At 45.8% G+C, this 23,561-nt stretch overlaps 1 protein-coding gene across 1 annotated transcript in view; it reads right to left on the bottom strand.

The window, feature by feature from the left end:
* Positions 1 to 23,561, bottom strand: part of KIAA1549L (KIAA1549 like) — a 268,932-nt gene that overhangs the window by 22,964 nt on the left and 222,407 nt on the right. The window contains exon 18 of the mRNA XM_032414728.1: positions 6,440 to 6,790. Within this exon, the coding sequence (XP_032270619.1) occupies positions 6,440 to 6,790 (351 nt within the window). The remainder of the gene's footprint in view (positions 1 to 6,439; positions 6,791 to 23,561) is intronic.

The raw sequence follows: 23,561 nt of genomic DNA, 5'->3' as shown, positions 1-23,561 counted from the left end.
AGTGAGCCCAGGTGAGACCCACTGTGTGCTGGCCCCTCCTTGTGCATGTGCATCCATCCAGAAGGACGAATGTGGTCAAGATCAACCTCAAGAGGAGCACAATAGGGATGACAGGTCAAAGGGGGCAGCCTGCAGCTGGAGGGACAGGTCAGAGGGTCTCAGGCTTTGCACTGGTGGGGGAAGGAGGACTGACAGGCCACAGTCAGCCCACCCTCACTGGAGGCTTTTATCCAGTACCAGCAAGCCAGCCCCAGGGCAGAGTGGATGCAGCAATCTCTCCACACCCGCTAGTAACAATACGGCTCCAGGCAAAACAGGTGTCCACGTGGGCCTATAAATAGCTTTACAACCCGGTGTAGGAAGCAAAGTCTTCCAGAAGGATAGTTCTTATTTAGTTGAAAACAGAGGACTTGGTAATTGAAGACTAACCCCATGGTGAAAACCCAGGGCTCATCTTCATCTGTCAGTTCACCAGGAGCTGCTGGTAGAGTCACATCTAAGGCTTCCAAGGCCTCGGGACTCATAAAAGGTTCAAGCTAGAAAGAGAGCAGGAGACACTGAGACCACACCCCTTACCTTAAGCAAGGGGGATACTAAAGCCCAGAGAGGTAAACTGACTTGTCTAAAGTTCCATAGCCAGTTTAGGGCACTGTCTTGCAAACCTGAGCTAAGGGTGGTGTGGTACAGAGGGCATGGGTTTGAAACCAGACAAACCCAGGGCTGAATCCTGGCTTGATCCTTACCAGCTGCTTGACTTTGGGCAACTTGCCTTGTCTGGCCTACTTTCTCACCAGGTGATGGTGGTTAACAGTATTAGACCCCCATGCCAAAGGCTGTTCGAAAGACTCATTTTATTATTTTTTTTAAAGATTTTTAAATTTTTATTTATTTGACAGAGAGAGAGAGAGACAGCGAGAGAGGGACCACAAGCAGGGGGGAGAGGAAGAGGGAGAAGCAGGCTCCTTGCTGAGCAGGGAGCCCGACGCGGGGCTCGATCCCAGGACCCTGGGATCATGACCTGAGCCGAAGGCAGACGCTTAATGACTGAGCCACCCAGGCGCCCCTGAAAGACTCATTTTATGTGTTAATGTAACATCTGGCACACAGTATGTCCTCCATAAGTAAAATCACTTCCTTCTGAGACAGGGTAATCTTTTGATATAGTAATTGTAGTAATCAACACTTTTTTTCTCCCCACAATTCCTAGAATCCAGGGCCCTTCCCCTATGCCAAGCAGCAAGGGTATCCCACCTTCCTGCCCCAGGGAAGGAAGGCCATAGCCACAACCATTGAGGATGGCCCAAGAGCCAGTTCTCATTGGAGTTTCGATAGCCAAAACTATTGAATTTAGGATTTTGAATATCAAAAACCTAAGCGCTAAAGCACTCAAGGCCTAAAGTTGATGCTGAAAGAAGAGATTTGGAAGAAGAGAGGTACATTTAGACCACTCTGCCCCTAGATGAGGTAAACACCCTGGGGTTAGGAAGGGGAGGAGAGTGGGAGGGAAGCCAGAGGGCTTAGATGCTGATGCGTCTGGAGAAGGGGCTCTAGGTCCTGCCTCGCTCTGGGGGAAAGGGAGGGAGAGGCTAATATGAGGAAGATGCTAGAGAAGGGAGAGGGATAGGATGTGTGTGTGTGTGTGTGTGTGTGTGTGTGTGTGTGTGATAGAGGGGGAAAGAGAAAGACAAAGAGGGAGAATGAGCATACTCAAGCATGGCAGGGAGAGGGGAGGGGTCTGGACAGAGCTTGCAAACAGGAGGCTCAGGATCCAGCTGTGCTCCTCCTGGACTAACAGCTGGAGATTAGATGGAAATAAGGACTTCTCAGGGACACCAGCCAGAGTAGTTAGATGAGGACAAACTGAAACCAGATTCTGATGCCTACTTCCCACCCCTTCACCATGCTTTGCACCATGTAGGACCCTGCAATAGCTCAACCCATGGGTAGGCAGGGAGACCCTGAACTGAAATTGAGCCTTTGGCACATGGAGAAGAGAAAAATAAAGAAAGGTATATGTCTTGCACCTCCTGAGTTTTGTGGGCTAAGTATTCTTCCGACTTCATCTCCTACACTTCCCTTTCTCCCTTCCCATGCAGCATTCCTGGATTACTCACTTGGGTGATTTTTCTAAGCTTCGAGGGGTATGCTGTTGCTGGATGTTGGGTACTTAGCTGGTTTTCAAGGGGGCTTCCTCAGGGCAGTCCAGAGGCAAAGATCCCCACACCAAGGCTGTAGGACAGTGTGACAGTGTGACCTGCTTCAAGGACTCCCAAGAGTTGGACAGCGCCCCACCAACAGTGCCAGGGACAGACCCTCTCCCGGTGTTCCGACTGCCTCAAGCCACCAATGACTTTGGAGCAACCAGAGGCGGAGAGGGCCCAGTAAAAACTGACACTGAATTTCCCACCCACCTGACCAGATGGGAGCTCAGAACAGATGCAAATCGGATTCGGAGAAACATAAGAAACGTAATTATTTCCTGAACCCAAGTGTTGTGGTGTTTGCAGACTCATATCTGACAGGTCTGCCTATCTCATCAACAGAGGTTTTGTTTTGATTTTGAGGGGAAAACAGGAAAAAAGAAAAGCTGTGAAATTCTCGATTTCATCCTAATAGAGATGTCTCCCTTATAAGTGGCAGTGATAGGAATGGACAAAATCCTCTCAGGGTCAGCTTCCTTATGAAGAGATCACACTCTGCCGTTCTGGAGATCTGAGTCTCCTCCAAGTGCCTCTAGTGGGGAGGCTGTTTTAACCCTACTACCTTTCTCTGAATCCCCTCCTCTGACACCAACAGGAAGGCTGAAGGATGTTTTCATTCCACTTGACAGAGACTCATTAGGGCTGCCGGCAAAACTGGATTGGTCTTTAGGTGTCAAGTCCAATCTCGTCACAGATTCCGGGGTGAAATATGATCAAGAGTCCCCCAAACTGCAGTGCGGAAGTCCCAGGCTGCCATGATATAAATGGCATCAGCCTGGCCTAGCTCATCGAAAACCACCAGCTTCCAATTATCCTCCAGCGGAGCTCCAAGAGCTTCCTTTTGGGAAGCTGAAAAGTAATCATAGTTATCATTCTCAATCGCCACCTTTTCTATTGATTTCCACATTATCATAGCACAAGGGGGCTCGGCAAAGAACTCGGGTTAAGAATCATTATTTCTACTGTGTATTGTTAGCTATTTTTTCCTTTTATGAAAATAGGGACCACATGTGTTGGCAAAAAAGAGGAAGTCTTCATAACAAGAGAACTGCCTTTGATAGTGTTCTGGTTTGATGGCCCATCTCTCTGCTGTGTTATTTCTCAGCTCTTTCCCAGTTTTCGGTGGCCTTGTTTTTCAAGCCTGGAATGCTGATGTTGTTGCCCTTCTTGGCACCACTGCCAACCCCAAATTATAACGAACAGAATGATCTCGGTTTTCATAGGTCCCACAATGAAATTTTTAGATAGTTTTGTTAAATTGAAGCACCATGGACATGGATTCCATCAGCGGCTGGAAGACTCCTCCTGGTTGTTTAAATTTTTCTCTCTGAAATCGGATCTCTCTATGGATCCCCAGAGTCTGGCCTCCAGCCAGAGGGGTCCAGCTGTTGAGAATCATCTTTCAACAGAAGTGAAGCTTCTCTGGGACCCTCAGTTGGGGCACCCGGAGCATGCTCTTAAAGGAATTCAACAGAGCACGAGGAGGAAAAGATGTAGTCCCGGAACTGTCAGGAGAAGGAATATAACTAGTGGAATTCAGTGAAAAGGGCAGAATAGTTTTACAATGATGACTACCATTGATCGAGCAATTTGAGGGGCTGAGCTTCATCGGAAGCCCTCTGATTAATATCAGCAAACAAGTAGCGGGTGCTCCCCAGGTGCAGGACTGTGCTAAACATTCTCCATGAACGCCCACTTCATCCTCACTGAAGACCTCTTATCACCACCGTTTCATGGCCGAGGAACCCGAGGCTCAGAGTTGCAGCCATGGCTACGGTCATTCAGCCGCGTGTGCCCTTCTACTCCGGGCTCAGGGCAAGTCCAGGGATGAGGTCAATGTATGGAGGTCAAGAAGGATGAGCCAACGAAACTGGTCAGTGTGAATCAATACAGAACGGATACAGGTGACTCTTCCCAGGGGACAGACACTTAAGAGCTGCGTATAAATGTGATAAGATTTGGGTGTTTTCTAAATCTCAGTAAGAAAAACCCCTTCTTCCCCCATAAGGGTGGGTACCGATTTAATGGACAATAAGAGAACTATAATTGTGCAAACTGTAACATCATGGCCAAAGGAAAGTCTTTTAAAGGTGATGGATTTGTAAGGCTTGGTGAGAATTTTTCTCTTTCTGAAAAAAGGATGTTTGGGACTCCAGCTGATGGGAGCATGGCCAGTGGCGGCCCCACAGTTGTGACACCCTTTCGGAAGGTGGTGCTTCTTGAACATGTCCAGCAAACTTCCCTGATGGTGGAGACAGACTCAGATTCCTGATATCTGGGCATTGCCCCAAAGTCTTCTATTTTAGCTTAAAGACTGTTTTAAGAATTTTGCATTGTATTCTACCCATACCTCAGAAAATGGGATGTAAAAAAGATGGCTGGTGTTTACCCTTTGTCCTTCATTGTCTGTACTCTCCAGGTTTGCCTATCACAGATGGAGAAGAAGAAAGCTCCAAAAATAACTAGCTCTCCTTCTGACAATGTTTTACTTTCCTCAGCTTGGCTTTTACTTAATGAAAGATCACACTGACCAGCAAACATAAGTATTCTGGCCCATGTGGTCAGCCAACTTCTCACTGCACGTTGCTAAGTTCGAATCTTTAATAAAACAGTTGTTGGGAGCCTAATCAGTGTGAGTCAAATTCCCAGGAGCTGATCCCCGTGGAGTGAACAGACAAGATAGAAATTCTGCACCTGCCAACCTAAGGACAAACGCTTGCAGACGATGGTCCCACACACACACGGCCACCCCACCCTCGAGGTTCTGTTTGAAATAAACTTCAGTCTCTCCTGCTAAAGCTTAGCCAATGGGAAAGGTAAGGCTAGACGCTGACATTCACAGAGAGGGAACTGATAGAGGGGATGAGGAGCAGGGTCAAGGGGAGACATCTCAGTGACTTGGAGGAGAGGGGGGATCTGGAGCAAAGGAGAACAATAAGGAAATTCACAATAGTGTGCAGGCTATGTGGTTGCACAGCAAGCAGCAATGTATTAAGTGCCTGTGTAGTGTGGACCGTGGCGGGTAGGGGCATGAAATTATCACGAGGGTCCACAAGCCCACAGGTGTCCCAATTAGTCTCCTGCAGATGAAAGAAATAATATGGATGAAGAGGTATTGTAACACTGCACAAGGGAGAACAGCATGCTGGATAAGAACACAGGCCCTGGTGCTGACCGCCTGGCTCTGGGTCCCAGCGGTGCCCCTTCCTGGCTGTGGGACCTGAACACGTGTGTAACCTCAGTTCCTTCATCTGTAAAATAGGGATAAAACTACTACCTGCCTCAGTGGTCCTTACTTGTAGTAGCATGATCAAGAGCATACCCATATACATGATCAATACCTAATAAAAGTAAAACAACAACTGTTGGCTTTTGTTATGTTATTATACATCACAACGACAATTTATAAAGCTCTATTAATGAGTAACCGTCGGGGATAGGGCGTAGACTATTACGAGGGTGAAATCTATACACGCACAATGCATCGTTTATTATGGTCCACGGTTTATCCATCTTTTTAAAAAGGTATCTGTAGATGCTGTGGTAATGAGTGAAATGCACGCTAATTAAAATTCTTGTTTAAATCATGGAAGCTTTCAGTCACTGGGTGCTTTCTCCAATCCTGAAGCGCACTTACCAGCAAATGAAATAGGCACGACCAACATTGTTGTAGCATTTACTGTGTGCCCGGCATTCTTCTGAGTGCCTCAGATAGATCGACTCGTTTAATCTTTACAACAACCCTAGGAAGTGGGTTATTTTTCTTGTTGATTTCACCTGTAGAGAATTTAAGTGATGTCTCCAAGGCTAGTGAGTCATGGAACAGGGACTCGGAGTCAAACGACCCGCCTCCAGAGCCTCTGCTCCGAACCATCAGGCCCATGGCTCCCTAACACGAAGCTCTGCAATGTGTTCTGACATTTAAAATGGGTCCTCGCACTTGGAAGTGCAGGAAACCACCAGTGCATGAAGAATGAGGTCAAGCCTTTACAGGAGGGGTAGTCGAAAGGAAATTCATCCTACAGTGTATTACGGTTTGATGTGAGGGCTTCCTGTGTGTTTGTGCCCATGGGTTTAGGCTTGGATCATGGGTGGAGGATGGGATGAGAGCCCAGAAAAGTTTGTCTCCAAATCCCCAGGTGGTTTATCCCTAGAAGTCCCCGCCCTGAGACCTCCTTTGGGAACACGCTGGGCAGAGCTGACCTGCTGGTGGCAGGTGGGTGGGACGTCTGACTTACCGGCCGAGGCAGACTGTACTGGTACATTTCTGGGCGATAGGTGGGCACCCACTGCACTCCTGCCCTGGGCCGCGTCATGGTCCCCGGAGCGCTGGTCACCACCTCCGAGTAGGGCAGGTGCTGTGCTGAGCCATAGGCTTCCTGGTGCCGGCCCTGGCCTGCGTGGCCCGCGGACGCCAGGCTGAAGGCCTCCTCCAGCAGCATGTGCATCTGCTGCCGGACCTCATCGATGGAGGGCTGGGAGCTCAGCGTGGACGTCTCCGAGTGGCCCTTCACCTGCCTTGACCTGCCGTAGCCCCGGGGCTCATTCACTCTGTCAATGTTGGTTTCTTCTATGATCTCAGGCTCCGTCTGGGGGATCAAACACAAGCCCATTGATTTGTTAATGAACTTTCCTTCCCCTTAACGCTGTCTGCACTTTAAAATGTTCAGCTTGGGGGCGCCTGGGTGGCTCAGTCATTAAGCGGCTGCCTTCAGCTCAGGTCATGATCCCAGGGTGCTGGGATCGAGCCCCGTATCGGGCTCCCTGCTCTGTGGGAAGCCTGCTTCTCCCTCTCCCACTCCCCCTGCTTGTGTTCCTTTTCTTGCTGTGTCTCTCTGTCAAATAAATAAATAAAATCTTTAAAAAAAAATGTTCGGCTTGGACTTCTGCTATTATTAGGTGTAGTGCTCATGTATGTTAGCACCTCGCTGCCCTATCCAGGAATCCACCCCACAGGGGTGGTCAGCTAGCACTGTGTTTGGAAGGCCACTTGCCAGCTCTCCAGGTGGCTTCACTTTTCTGCAGTTCCAGCGATGCAGCAGGCTTTGCTAACTGGCGTAAGGATGATGAGAAATGGCTTTTCACTGACGGCATTAATGATATTCTCTAAAACCACTTAGAGACATTCTCCACCCTCATGCCTTTTAGGTAAAAGAATCTAGAGCGTCTGGTAGTCTACACCCCAATGGTTGATGCTCTGGACTCTAGACTAACTCTCTAAATGGTCCTGTGTCCAGCCATTTAGGGAATCGCTGGCTGCCCAATGCCAGTTTTATTGGAGAGAGCAACAAAATCCTGCCACTAGATCACACTGGTCTCAAAGTGGGCTCCACACTGAATCAGAAGCTCTGGAGCAGGGCCCAGCAACCTGTGCTTTAGCCAGCCCTCCAGGAGACTCTCCTGCCTGCTCAGGGTTGAGACCAACAGATCTAGAATGTTCTCCCGCCTTCCTCCAGTGAACCTTTCACTTAGGGGGCAGCTGCAGTACCTGAGCTGGCAGAGGCTGGGGCATCATCAGCTTCCAGAGCAGGCTGCACGGACTGTCTCATGCTTGCCTGCTAATGAATGCTTATTTAAGAAGTCGGCCTGTGTCTGGGTCTATGACAGCCTGAGAGTAAGGCTGTGGGGGAGTAGTTAGTCCACATTCACTCAAGCACGTCCGTGGCTAGAAGAACGTGAGGGTTCCGTGAGAATAAATCAGCATAGATCAGTTTGCCACCCTGCTCTCCATCTATGACGTAAGTGACATACTACCACTTTAGCAAAATTAGACAATATGGATAAGTAAGAGGGAAAAAAAATCTAAAAACCATTAAACTTTGGTGTACTTATTCCACTCCCAAGCCTATCGGGGTGTGCGTGTAAACTCCTTCTCCATACACACGCACCCATTTAAAAAGATTTAGGTATTTATATCCTGGTTCTGGGTGGTTACTATTATTTTACAGAGAATGAATATTCTCCCACCTGGGTGGCACAATTTAACAGCTGAGTAAACCTTGGGGCAATGTCTTAGCTTAGGTTCTCCCATAAAGCAGGACCTGAGACATACTTTATATACAGATCATTTATTTTGGAAAACAATTCCAGGGAATGGGAGTCAGGGCCTAGAATGAGTAAATTGGGGGAAGAAAAAAAAAAGCCAATCAAGGGCAGGCACTAAATTAGTGATTGCTGTGGGCAATTGAGGCTTAATTCCCCTTGGGACCCCCCCTCCCCGCCCCGCCAAGGAACCAGGCAGAACATGGTTGAGGACTGTATAACAAAATCTTGTCCACCAGCTCTCATCCCCCACTAGTCAAGAGTTGCTCCAGAAAGTGTCCTTGAACTCTGAGATCTGTGCAGGTGCCAGATGGGTACAACGGGCTCCCATGGAACAGAGACAGAGAAGCCTCAGGGCAGAAGTAAAAGCTAAGGGACCGCTACGGGGAGGTCAAGTTCCTGTTGCAGAGGACAGATGTTACAGCAAGGCCAGATCTAAAAGGTGTGTTGAGAAGACAGAAGACAGGGCATAAACGATGTTCTAACCAGGAAAGTTACTTCACTTTCTATCACTTGAGTTCCTCACCTGTAAAGTGAGGATAGTAGCATCTGCCTCCAGGGGTCTTACGAGGATTAAATATGATGATCTGCACAGAGTTTAGAACAGTAGCATACGGCGAAACACAGTGGTAACTGTCGTCACCATAATTATCATTATTATTACTTTTACATATTCAACTGCACCTGTTTCTCATGTAATTACTATGCGTAAGCCTCTCGGATATATGAGATAGAGCACAACAAGAAAATGTCGCCAGGGAACTCATTCATAAAGGGAAGTCTTTCTCCCCTTAAAATCTATACACGGAAGGTCAGAAATTTGTTATTTTTCCTATTTTGAAGACATACTCACTTTCCTTTAGTATTAAATTAATATAAGTGCATTAGAGAAGAAATAGAAAATACAGAAAACACCAAGAAGAAAAGAGACATTCCCTGTAATCTTATCACTCAGAGTTAAGGCTTCGCCGTAGTTCAAGATCAAAAGATGAGGGTCTCTGTCAACTTTCAAATCTAGATTTATCAACAAACATCTACAGTAAGAATTGAGAATACTATTTTTATAGGAACACAAGCAAAAATAGGTCATGGAGTAGAATGCAAAATTACTTTTGCCCCAATAAACAAACTCAAAAACATTTCATATCTGGGTGCATGCCCTCATGGGGCTCTTATCAATTGGGGATCTTTAGGGAAAGACTTGAGATGGCTCTCCTGGAAATGTGCTCCCTGATGGCTTGATGACACCTTCTAGGGTAGTGAATGCGACTTTTTTTTTTTTAAGATTTTATTTATTTATTCGACAGAGAGAGACAAAGCGAGAGAAGGAACACAAGCAGGGGGAGTGGGAGAGGGAGAAGCAGGCTTCCTGCTGAGCAGGGAGCCCGAAGCGGGGCTCGATCCCAGGACCCTGGGATCATGACCTGAGCTGAAGGCAAACGCTTAACGAATGAGCCACCCAGGGGCCCCGTGAATGCAACTTCTGAAAACAAATTTTCTTCATAATGCAGAGAACATTTTGGACAGAATTTCAAACCCTGAAAGGACTTTAGGAGACCATTTAATCCAAGCCCCATTTTATAGATGAGGTGGTCAAGGCCAGAGTGGTTTAAGTGACTTCTCCCAAGTCACCCAGGGGTGGCTGTGGCACAGTCTAGCTCTCCCAGCTCCCGTCCCCCCCACATCCTGCTGCACCATGTTGCCCGTTACATTTCCCTGTCAATGCTGTTTGCTACCCAAACACTGCCCTTCCTCCCTACATCCCCGTCTCCCTAATAAATAATGGATGCTTAATGCTAAACTACTCCCAGGTGGAAGATTAATGGCACTGGGATGAGCTATGATTTTTCCCACCCCTGAGCTGTCCTATGCATTTCCAGTCATATTGGTGGATCAATTATGTGAATTTATAGTTGTGCCTTAAGCAGGGCAAAAATATACTTGTGAGCAACAACTAAGTCCCTGCTCTGCCACTCTTCCAGGAGCCCTGGGGCGGGGCTGTGCTGGCTTGGGGGTTCTCTAAGGTTGGTGGGGGAAATACGATCTTTGATGATGAGGTGGAGACATTTTCTCCAGGTTCCCACTGCGTCCACCCCATAACACCCCAACAGAAGTCAACCTCTGCTTCCCACCCCAGAGTTTCCATTTCGTATGGGAGGGGGCTTCACTTTAGCTGGAGGGTCCAGAGTTATACCCCAAGTGACCTCAATAGGATTGCTCCAGCCTCCTCCTGTTTTCCCACTGTTCTCACTTGGTTTTTCAGTCTCTTGACATCTACCGATGGAAACAAGACAAACTGTCATTATACCCTGGGCTTCCCCCTCCTCACACTTGTATTTGCTTATTTAATGTCCATCTTGCCCAAATCTGGATGCTCCCTGAGCCCATTTCACCTCTGTCTCTTAGGAGCTTAGCATATTAAAAAAAAACTTTGTGAAATTAAACCAATAAGAAATTCTGTCCAGTTGCCCATGGGGTAGAACCTGAGGTTAGGATAAAGGGCCCACATTCCCTGACACATTCACTCCAATGCTGATGAGCTGTATGACCACAGGCAAGTCACATGAACTCCCTAAGCCTCAGGCTCCTCATCTGTCAAATGGGGGAGCTGAACTTTGATCTGGGAAGGACCTTCTGGTTCTCACATTTACTGTTTCTTGGACTCTATCTGCTCCAGGAAGGCCCGAGGTCCTCCTACTATCATTCTTGGGGGAATCTCATGTCTACTCATGAAGTAATCTCATGTCTACTCATACCCCTGCCCAACTTCCTTCCCCACCTTGAAACATGTGAGCAGTGATACATTTGCTCTTTTACTTAATAGACAATTATTATTTCAACGAGGCCCTGGGTTGGGAGTTGTGGATACAGCAATTAATAAGATGGTGAGCCAGCCCTCAAGAAGCTCCCAGTCTATAGGAGGAGACAAAGGACAAAGACAACAGCAAGAATCATAGCAGATAACATTTATTCACAGCTTATGTGCCAGACACTGTCCAGAGTGCTTTATATATATTCACTCTTTTTCTTTCCTTTTTCTTTTTTAAGTTTATTTATTTAAAATCTCTACACCCAATGTGGGGCTCAAACTCGCGACCCTGAGATCAAGAGTTGCGTGCTCTACCAACTGAGCCAGCCAGGCGCCCCTCACCCTTTTTCTCTCAGTAACCTATGAGGTAGCAACTCTGATTGTCCTTATTTTATAGGTGAAGAAATTGGGGTATTGAATATGTTGCCTGTAATTGGCAGAGCTGGAATTTGAACTCAGAGAGTCTGATTCCAGCCCCAAACTGTTACCCATTGTACATATCTAAACAGATAGATTACCATACTGCAGATATGGGCTTTGACAGAAGGACAAACAGACCATCTGTGACCAGGAGGACAGACTATAAAATAATTACTGAGATAATCTCATAGACTCCTAGAAAGATGGAAAACATCAATATATACATATAAAGCTCTTCTAAGAGTGTCTGGCACATGAGCATTTAAAAATTACTAGCTGCTATCATAATTGTTGTTATCTGTCTCATTCCATAGATTGGGAGTGCCTACAGGGCTGAGCCTCTGTCTTAGGCTTATATCCACAGCCTCCAATCCAGGGCTGAGCCCAAAGCTGGAACCAAGACTCGTCTGATGAGGGACAGAACTTAACATAGCAGGTGCTCAAATCTACTTGAGGACCTGTCATGAGCCAGCCTTGTCCTGGGTTTTCCACATGTGTCACTTCACCCATCCCTGAGGACCATATGGTTGTACCCATCTTCCAGATAAGGCATATCATGTCTATACTGGCTTAACTTGCTTAACTTGCCCCAAGCCTTTCTCTCTAATTTGCACATTTCTGAAAATACCTTTTGTTTTTATTTGACAAAAAGGGGGAGACAGGAGCAAAGACAAACCTCCCAGTGTTGGCTGGTGGTTGACTTGGGTATAATGTTGGGGGCTGTGTCTGGGACAGAGAATTTATTTTTAAACCTCTTTAACTTGAAGTTTACCATACTTGCTTCTCCAACCTCCTGAAGTACTGGGGAACTATTTTTTTTAAAAAACTATTTTTATAAGTTAATCAAGATGGACTTCAATAAAAATTCTAAAAAATTAATCAGGGAATGTCCGATCATGGTAGGAAATTAGAAAACACAGATAAGCAAAAAGAAGATAATTAAAATCCACTCTAATCCTACTGCCAGAAATAACTACTGTTAACATTTTGGCCTTTGTGCATATCCTTCCACATGTTTTCTATGCATATGAAATAAAAGGAGATTATCAATGCTGGAGCCTTGCCAACCCCCCCCCCACCAACATCCACAGCCCCCCCCCTTTCAAGGAGGGCCCAGCATTGGCCACACAGATTCTCCAGCTATTGTGATGGAAAATAGGAAGTAGGGGAGAACAAACAGGCAGAAGGGTGTGGGCTGCAGGATTTTTAAGTGGGATTTTGGAGAGAGGTGCCGAAGCAGCTATGACATATGAACGGGAGAGGAATTAAGGGAATTTTATAAGTCTTACTGGGCATGATATAATCACCTTCATGTATATGAAAAATATAAGTAAAGGAATAGAAGTATTTAAAAATTACTTTTGTTGACACAGCACTCAAACTGAGCCATCTGGGTCATGCTTTTATAAACAGAATATACAAACATACATACATATATATGTATGCATATATATACATACATAACGTTTTTTATAAAATGGGACTGTATATAATATTTTGAAACCCTTTTTATACAATATTGTGAAATGTCTCTGCCAGTAAATATATGTATTTTAGGGAATAACTTTAAATGATTTCATAGCATTCTGCTATACGGAGTTTTCAGGCTATATGTAACAGTCCCCTATTGTAGGTGATGTCCTAGTATCTTGCCGTAGAAACAAAGCCGAAATAAGTACACTTGTGAATGACACTCTGCACATAACCATAGATTCAACCTCAGGTTAAACCCCTAGAAGTGGAATTATGGGGTCAGAGGATATGCCCATATTGAAGATCTTGGACTCTTAGAGTATTTCATCATTCAGCAGCAAAGGCCACAGGTATTTAGAGGAAATTAAGGCCATTTCTTCTCCACACCTGAACCCACTTGGGGCTTGAGCTCTGGTGCCTACCGGAAAGAGTGAGAAGCTGTGACCCTTTCAGGGTTTTTTTCAAAAGAGCACACCAGGATGGCTCACACAGGGACTAAGTATCCATGTGACTTCAGCTTCACTTTGAAATACTACAGAACAAACCTGAAGGAAATGACAGCCCTGCTGGGACCCCCAAGTACCTTCTTTCTAGAAAGTATTCCAACACAGGACACGGCTCAGGACACAGCTCAGTCCTACTGCCTGGTCCTGGAGCAGATTCTATAGCCCTAAGACTTCATCAACACTATAAACTAGTTTTCTGGGGTGCCTGGGTGGCTCAGTTGGTTAAGGGTCTGCCTTGGGCTCAGGTCATGATCTCAGGGTCCTGGGATGGAGCCCCACATTGGGCTCTGTGCCCAGCAGGGGGCCTGCTTCTCCCTCTCCCTCTGCCTCCCCACCCACCTCGTGCTCTCTCTCTCTCTCAAGTAAATAAACTCTTTAAAAAAAAAAAAAACAAACCCAAAACTAAAAACTACTTTTCTATCAGACACCTAATGAAAGGACAAATCATGGACCAGGAGAAAATGCTAGGATTTGTAACCAGAATATATATGGAATTCCTATATATAAAGAACAAAAAGACAACTCAATTTAAAAATTGGGCAAATGGAGGGTATTATGCTGAGCGAAATAAGTCAGTCAGAGAAAGACATGTATCATATGACCTCACTGATATGAGGAATTCTTAATCTCAGGAAACAAATGAGGGTTGCTGGAGTGGTGGGGGTGGGAGGGATGGGGTGGCTGGATGATAGACATTGGGGAGTGTAAGTGCTATGGTGAGCACTGTGAATTGTGTAAGACTGTTGAATCACAGACCTGTACCTCTGAAACAAATAATACATTATATGTTTAAAAAAAAAAAAAAAGGAAGATAGCAGGAAGGGAAAAATGAAGGGGGGGAAATTGGAAGGGGAGACGAACCATGAGAGACTATGGACTCTGAGAAACAAACTGAGGTTTTTAGAGGGGAGGGGGGTGGGGGGATGGGTTAGCCTGGTGATGGGTATTAAAGAGGGCATGTACTGAATGGAGCACTGGATGTTGTACACAAACAATGAATCATGGAACACTACATCAAAAACTAATGATGTAATGTATGGTGATTAACATAACATAAAAGAAATGCCTATTAAAATAAATAAATAAATAAAAAATAGGCAACTGTTCAAAGTTAAAACACTGCATTATGACAGGATTGGCGACAGTCCTAAAACACACTGTGTATTTTGTACGGAACCATGGGCTTTTGTGCTTTCAGGAAGTTTAAGTTACAGTTTGAGGCCTAGACTTGAGGAAATGGTAATGATTTGTCACAAATCCTATGCATAAAAACAGGTTCTGCAAACTATGGCTCATCAATGATTTTTGTAAATAAAGTTTTATTGGAAAAAAAAATTGGGCAAATGGGTGGCATCACAATTCTGGACTTCAAGCTCTATTACAAAGCTGTCATCATCAAGACAGTATGATACCGGCACAAAAACAGACACATAGATCAATGGAACAGAATACAGAGCCCAGAAATGGACCCTCAACACTATGGTCAACTAATCTTTGACAAAGCAGGAAAGAATGTCCAATGGAAAAAAGGCAGTCTCTTCAACAAATGGTGTTGGGAAAATTGGACAGCCACATGCAGAAGAATGAAACTGGACTATTTCCTTACACCACACACAAAAATAGACTCAAAATGGATGAAAGACCTAAATGTGAGACAGGAGTCCATCAAAATCCTTGAGGAGAACACGGGCAGCAACCTCTTCAACCTCAGCCGCAGCAACTTCTTCCTAGAAACATCGCCAAAGGCAAGGGAAGCAAGGGCAAAAATGAACTATTGGGACTTCATCAAGATAAAAAGCTTTTGCACAGCAAAGGAAACAGTCAACAAAACCAAAAGACAACCGACAGAATGGGAGAAGATATTTGCAAATGACATATCAGATAAAGGGCTAATATACAAAATCTATAAAGAACTTATCAAACTCAACACCCAAAAAAAACTAATCCAATCAAGAAATGGGCAGAACACATGAACAGACATTTCTGCAAAGAAGACATCCAAATGGCCAACAGACACATGAAAAAGTGCTCCACCTCACCCCAGTCAGAACAGCTAAAATTAACAAGTCAGAAACGACAGATGTTGGTGAGCATGCGGAGAAAGGGGAACCCTCCTACACTGTTGGTGGGAAGCAAGCTGGTGCAGCCACTCTGGAAAACAGCATGGAGGTTCCTCAAAAAGTTGAAAATAGAGTTACCCTATGACCCAGCAATTGCACTACTGGGTATTTACCCCAAAGATACAAATGTAGTGATACGAAGGGGCACATGCACCCCAACGTTTATAGCAGCAATGTCCACAATAGCCAAACTATGGAAAGAGCCTAGATGTCCATCAACAGATGAATGGATAAAGAAGATGTGGTGTATATATATATATATATATGAAACATTATGCAGCCATCAAAAAATGAAATCTTGCCATTTGCAACGATGTGGATGGAACTAGAGGGTATTATGCTAAGTGAAATAAGTCAATCAGAGAAAGATAAGTATCATATGATCTCACTGATATGAGGATTTTGAGAAACAAGACAGAGGAGCATAGGGGAAGGGAGGGAAAAATGAAACAAGATGAAACCAGAGAGGGAGATAAACCATAAGAGACTCTTAATCTCAGGAAACAAACTGAGGGTTGCTGGAGTGGAGGAGGGTGGAAGGGATGGGGTGGCTGGGTGATGGACATTGGGGAGGGTATGTGTTGTGGTGAGCGCTGTGAATTGTGTAAGACTGATGAATCACAGACCTGTATCCCTGAAACAAATAATACATTATATGTTAATAAAAAAATAAAAAAAATTGGGCAAATGGCTGGAACAGTCATCATCAATAAAAGAAGATACATAACATGTCCCATAAACACATGAGGAAGTGCTCAACACCGGTAGTAATTAGGGAGGTTATATCATTTTACAGTCACTGGAATGGCTAAAATTAAGAAGATTAATAACAGCAAATGTTGGTGAGGTTGAGGAGTGACATCAGAACTGGCATACTGTTGGAGGGAGGGTCAAATAGCACACATACCTCGTAGACCTATTTGTCATTCCTTAGAAAGTTGAACGTACACCTCATGACCCAGAGATGCCACTCCTACGGATTTATCCAAGATAAATGAAAACATATTGTCCTGGCCCATTCAGTTTGCCAGAACAAAATGCCACAGACCGGTTAGCTTATAAATAACAGAAATGTCTTTCTCAGAGTTCTGGAGGCTGGAAGTCTGAGGATGCCACATGGTTGAGTGAGGGTCCTCTTCTGGGTTACAGACCTCGGAAGGGGTGGAAGAAGGGGTCAGGGAGATCTCTGGGGTCTCTCATCTAAGGGTACTAATCCCGTTCATGAGGGCTCCACACTTCTGACCTCATCACTTCCCAAGGGCCCCACCGCCTAATACCAACACATCAGAGGTTAGGATTTGAACACATAAATTTGGGGGGATGCAAATCTTTAAAAAAGTTGGGGGAACCTGGGTGGCTCAGTTGGTTAAGTGTCTGCCTTCAGCTCAGGTCATGATCCCAACATCCTGGGATAGCCCTGCTTGGTGGTGAGCCTGCTTCTCCTTCTCCCTCTGCCTCTCCCCACCTCGTGCTCTCTCTTTTGCTCTGCTCTCTCTCTCAAATAAATAAGTAAAAATCTTTAAAAAATTGGGGGGGGGGAATGCAAACATTCAGACAATAGCATATATGTTCATAAAATATGAAAATATTTATAGTAGTGTTTTCTGGTAGCTTCAAACTGGAAACAACCCAAATGTCCAATAACAGGATGGTAGACAAATAGTGGTAATAGTGGTATATTTATACAACAGAATACAACACAATAGTACTCAGTGATAAAAAAAAAATAAATGACAGATACATGCAACAACATAGGTGAATTCTTTTTTTTTTTAAAGATTTATTTAGAGAGAGAGAAAGAGAGAGAGCAGAGGGGAGGGGCAGAGTGAGTCTTACGCAGACTCCACACTGAACATGGAGTCTGATGTGGGGCTCAATCTCACAAACCTGAAATCATGACCCGGAGATCATGACCTGAGACGAAACCAAGAGTTGGATGCTTAACCGACTGCACTACCCAGGCGTCCCAACACAGGTGAATTCTGAGCAAAAGAAGTCAGACACAGAATAGTACATACCAAATAATGCCATTATATGAAGACACAGAAGAGTACATACCAAATAATGCCATTTATATGAAGTCCAAGAATAGGTAAAAGTATGAGGGTAGATATCAGAAAAGTGGTTGCCAGTGGGGGGCATGGTGTAGACGGAGTGCCTTCAGAAGGTGATAAAAATGTCCTATATTTTGATTGGACTGGTGGTTATAAGGGTACATACATGTGTCAACGCTCATCCAGCTGTATACTAAAGACCTCTACATTTTATCCTATATAAATTTTGCCTTAATAAAACAAAACAAAATGACTTGGGCAACATAGCTCGTACTACGGGGATGGTCAGGGAAGGCCTCTCTGAAGAGGTGACATTTTGAAGACCTGAAGGAGAAGGGGTTAGCCATGTGAAGATCACAGGGAAGCTTATGATAAAGTCCCGAGATGGGAAAGAGCTTGTAGTATTTGAGAAAGAGAAAGGTGGGCTGCTATGGGCTGAATTGTGAACCCCTCAAATTCATATGTTGAAGTCCTAACCCTAGTAATTTCGAATGAAACTGTATTTGGAGATAAGGTCTTTGCACGGGTAATGAAGTTAAAATAAGGCCATTAGAGTAGGGCCTAATTCAATATGACTGGTGTCCCTATAAGAAGAGGAGATTCCGACACAGGCATGTGAAGAGGGAAGACAGTATGAAGATAGGGAGAAGACAGCCATCTAGAATGCAAGGGGAAAAGCCTGGAACAGATCCTTCCCTCACAACCCCCAGAAGGAACCAACCTTGATCTTAGATGTCCAGCCTCTGGAACTGTGAGAAAATAAATTTCAGTTGTTTTAAGTCACCAGGTCCGTGGCACTTTGTTAGGGCAGCCTGAGCTGACTAACACATGAACCGTGTGGCTGGAGCCCCACGTATCAGAAGACGGGGCTAGAATGGCAGGCCAGATCACATAGAGTCTTGAAGGCCATGGTAAGAAGGCTGGAGGGCTTTCAAGGGGCAATGTGAAGCTCTTGAAGAATTTTAAGCATGGGAGAAATGTGATTGGAATTTACAGAAAGTGAGTTAGAAGGCTCTTGCAGTAATCCAGGTAAGGAGAAACAGCAGGGGCTTGAATTAGGGTGGACAAAGAAGGTATGGACGAGCTCTAGAGATATTTTGGAAGAGAGCTGACAGGACTTGCTGAAAGATGAGGTGTGGGGATGAAACAAAGGAAGGAGTCAAAGCTGAGACCTTTACCAAGAAGGGGCATCTTGCTACTTGGGTCTCCTTGATGTTCTCTGAGCTCCCTAGGCATGCGTTGTCCTCTGGGCCCTCCCACTTGCCGTTCCTTCTGCCCAAATGCTTTTCCCCCAAGAGCTAGCCTGGCTAGCTCCCTCATTTCTGGTCTCTGCTCAGAAGTCACCGCCCCCCCCAAGAGCCTTCCCCGGGGCCAACCTATAAAAAGGGCTTCCTGTTTTTCTCCATTGTCTCGCCCTGCTTTATGCTCCCCCACAGCATTTCTGACATTGCGCTGAACATCTATGTGCTCGGGTGTTTATTACTTTTTCTTCCTACTGGAATATAAGCTCCTCGAGGTCAGGGACTTTGTCATGTGTTCTGCTGCAACCCAGAATAGCAAACAGTAGGACTTTAATACATACTAGTTGAATGAATAAATGGAAATTCATCTTAAAAGAGAGCCTGGAGGATTTCTGCTCAAAAGCCTCTACCAGGAAAAGACATTGCCAAGTGTCTAAAATGAATTAGATGTAGAAAATGCTTTTAGGCAAACAGGCTTGAGCGACGGAATGTAGAAAAGGCTCACAGAAACCCCCTGGCTGAATCCGGACAGGCCCAGCAGGTGACTCACCTCAAAATACCCATTGGCCCTAACTGACCAATGGGCTACTTACAACTAGGCACAGTTGCCAAAAACGGGAAAATTCCATATGTCCATATGTCGCCATACCTCCCCATCTTCCCCCTTTCAAAATGGCCCCCACCCACTGCCTCGTGGCACACAGTCTCTCCTCTGCTGTCCTGCCCTCCACTCCCTTGCCTTCTCCCTTGCTGTGTGCTCAGTATTCTATCTCCTTTGTTCTGTCTCAGGTGAAATCTTTCACGCCACCGGCTTCTACCCAATTGTCACCCCACGTTTGGGGGGCCCCATCTCCTAAGAGATGCCACCACATTTAGACACCACATTAGACAGCCTTATCTAGAGTGGAGTTGAAGAGGAGGGATGAAGGGCTCTTGATGATGTGGCGAACACAGGCAAAAGAAAAAAATTAAATTTGCTTACAACTTACAGCCCATTGACAAGTCCCTGAGACAGGCAGAGTGACCTTTCTCTAGGAACTCAGCTGTCTCGATGTTAATACTTGAGCTTAACATTATCCTGATCTCCAAGATCCTGTAAGCCTCCTTTAACATATAAACATTCCTTTGGAAGCTTCCTTTATCTCTATCCCCCAACATATATGCTATCAATCATCCTCCAAGCATATGGCCCTCTGATACACATCTGAAGGGTCTCATGACTAAAGTTTTACTAGACAGTAATAAATGACCTTTTCCTAACAACAGCTAGCCCCTCAAGGTCCTGGAAACCTTGCTTCCAAATTCCTTAGAGACTTATGCTGTCCCTAACCACTCCCCAACTATAAAGTCTATAATGGGCCACTGCTCATGACCCCAATGCAGCTCTTTCTGCCCATGGGTCCTGTCTTAGTGCATTAATAAAACCCCCTTCTTGCACTGAAGATGTCTCAAGAATTCTTCCTCGACCATTCGCTCCGAACCCCAACATTTTCACATCTTTGAGGCCATTTATTCCAGAATTTCTTGAGTTATGAGCCCCAGAATGGATAGATGTCTTACAAGGCCATCCTTTCCAGGACACACGAGTGTGTACAACATCACATTGCCTCACCGGGGTTCTCCACTTACGGAGTACAAGAATTTGCCCAAGGCCCTGATTTTCAGCTCCGTGCTAATCACAGCTCCCCATTCAGCAAGGAGAACAGATTCTCTTTTTTTTTTTTTTTTTAAGATTTTATTTATTTTTTGACAGAGAGAGGCACAGTGAGAGAGGGAACACAAGCAAGGGGAGTGGGAGAGGGAGAAGCAGGCTTGCCGCGGAGAAAGGAGCCCGATGTGGGACTCGATCCCAGGACCCTGGGATCGTGACCTGAGCTGAAGGCAGGCGCTTAATGACTGAGACACCCAGGCGCCCCAAGGAGAACAGATTCTGAACAATTTCTACAACTTCACAGCAAGGGCCCCGATACCAAGTGGAGGGTTCAGCAAGATCCATTTCTGGGCCATCTGGCCATGATGCCTTGATCTGGCTCCATGTCCATTTTTCTCTCCACCAAACAGGGTCCTTTGGGCAACACAAAATAGGGCTGCTTCTCTCCATATGATGCCAGCTTTGACCAAGGATGCAGAGACATGTGTACAAAGCTGCTTTTGGAAACCACAGTCCAGGGAGTTTCCACTTCCCCTTGCAGGGCTATCAGGGCCCAAGTGCAGGCAGCCGCTTCCTCCTGAGCCTACCTCTCAAGAACTTCTCTGACAATTAAGGGAGACTGGTACCCTTCAGAACAGGTAGGAGGGTTCAAATTCATGGTTTGGTGACTTCTTTTCTGCAATCGGCATGCAAATGGAATTTTTAAAAATCTTAGCAAAATTGCAAATTTCACTGAAAGTTCCCACCCCCTAATCATGTTCATCGTTGGCTCTGTGTGCTACCAGCCCCTATCCTTAGGTGCTTTCCCAGTCACCTCATTAACATAACAAAAGACACTTTAATATGCTCATCACTTAGGAAATTCCGAGGGTTTTTGGAGCTCTGTGCCAAGAATAGTGCACGGAAACCAAATATATATATTTCTTATTATAAATCACAATATCACAATGTGTGACAAAATTCCTAGCAGTCTTGACATGTCTAGAGTGCTGGGATGGAAAAGAAACAAAAAATAGTATCCCTCTCTCCCTCATGGAATCTGTTAGCCACAGTGAAAACAGCTAACGGTCACTGGATGTTTTCTATGTGCTTTACCCGCATTAACTCACTCAATTCTTGTAACAACCCTATAAGGCATGTGCCCTTTGCATCCCCATTTCCTAGATGAGAAAACTAAAGCACGGAGAGGTGGAGTAAACCAAATTCACGCTGCTAGGAAGTGGCTGAGCTGGAATTTGAGGGCAGCCAAGCTCCAGAGGCCACGAACCTGACCATTAAACAGCACTGCTTGTTAACGTTGAGAACGAGGCATGAGCCACAGTCAATTAATTACAAATATCTTTTAAAAAGGATTCAACCTGAAAGTAAGCACATAAGGAAGGCTTTGGCTCATGCGAAGCTATTTCACTGGGCGCTTCTGAGGGGGAGCCATCCCCTGCTTTTTCTCCTCCTCCTAGCTGAGCTGGCGCCGTGGGCAGGGAGGGGACAGAAGGTCAGTTTTGAGAGCCGACCCCATTCTGTAACAAAATAGGCCCTCCCCAGCGCCCACTCAGATCTGCTCTTTCTCCTTTCGGGTCTTGAAAAAGCCAGCTAGCCAGCCAGCCAGCCAGGGGGCGCCTGGGTGGCTCAGTCGTTAAGCGCCTGCCTTCGGCTCAGGTCATGATCCCAGGGTCCTGGGATCGAGTCTCGCATCGGGCTCCCTGCTCCGCGGGGAGCCTGCTTCTCCCTCTCCCACTACCCCTGCTTGTGTTCTCTCTCTTCGCTGTGTCTCTGTCAAATAAATAAAATCTTTAAAAAAAAGAAAAAGCCAGCCAGACTCACAAAATCCCTCGTTCTCCCTCTATCTGCCCCTAAAACACAACCTCTCACTGTAGCCGGGCCTTCCCGAGCCCACTGGCTCTTCACCGCACTCAACTCTCCCTTTATGGAGGGCCAGCTAAAGATGACAGGTGACTGGTGGAACGAGCGACATGGAGGGTTACACTGGTGTTGCTCCTTAAGAGGCCCAACCACCAGTGTTCCCGGGGTAGCGGATACTGTAATGGCCTCGGCCCGCATCCACTCCTGCCCCAGCTCCCTCGGTAAGGTCTGACTGGGTTAAACTCACCAGTGTAAGCCTCCCACCCCCACTGCTGCAGTGATGGATACACGGGGTGGGTACTTGACCTTCGGAGGCTCAGTTAGAGCAAAACCCATAAACTTTGTTTCATGGCTGGAAAGGAGAAATTCTCTCTTTCATTGGTCCATGTAGTATGTAGATGTGGGGCCCAGGCTCCTGCAGCCACTTCCCAGTAGAGCGGATGAAGCCGACGCCTAAGGACGGTGCCGCACAATGCAGAGGGGATTGAACTGGAGCCCCAGTCAGACCATGCCTGGATTTATTGTACCCAATACCTTCCCTTCATGATTTAAGATCATTTCATTCGGGTTGGGTTTTCTGTTATGTTAGCCCAAACGTCCCAACCAATAACCACTATTTAGACAGAACTTCAAACAGTAACATACATTTGCCTACACTGATTTGATAAGCAGCCAAATCATATGTTTATATGGCTCGGGGTTATAAATCCGCCCTATATGTTCAAGTCTCAGCTATAGAGTCACCTCTTCTGGCTGACACACTTGTTTGCTCATTTGCTCAACAAATAGAGACACAGAATTTACTATGCGCCGGTTCCTATTCCGAGTGCTGAGGTTTCCAGGATGAATAAAACATGATTCCTGTCCTTGAGGAGTCAAACGGGGAAAACAACACAAGTAAATCTACAGATGGAAGCCCGGGAGTAAGGGCTTTGATGGGAGTGAGTCCCACGTGCTACTGGTGCACCAAGGACAGGTGCCTAAGTCAGCCCCACAGATATGGGGTCAAGGAAAAGATTCTGGGGGAGAAAATGTTTAGACTGAGCTCTGCAAGCATTGTCTGGATCACCGGTCCTCAACCCAGAGCGGGCTTGCCCCCAGGGTAACGTCTGGAAACATGTTGTCACAACTTTGGAGCTGCTACGGTAGCCGGTGGGAGAGGCCAGGGATGCTGTTAAACATCC

Source organism: Phoca vitulina, unplaced genomic scaffold (assembly GCF_004348235.1).
Source record: "Phoca vitulina isolate PV1807 unplaced genomic scaffold, GSC_HSeal_1.0 scaffold16, whole genome shotgun sequence".
Lineage (NCBI taxonomy): Eukaryota > Metazoa > Chordata > Mammalia > Carnivora > Phocidae > Phoca > Phoca vitulina.
This window is presented reverse-complemented; position numbering and strand designations above follow the sequence as displayed.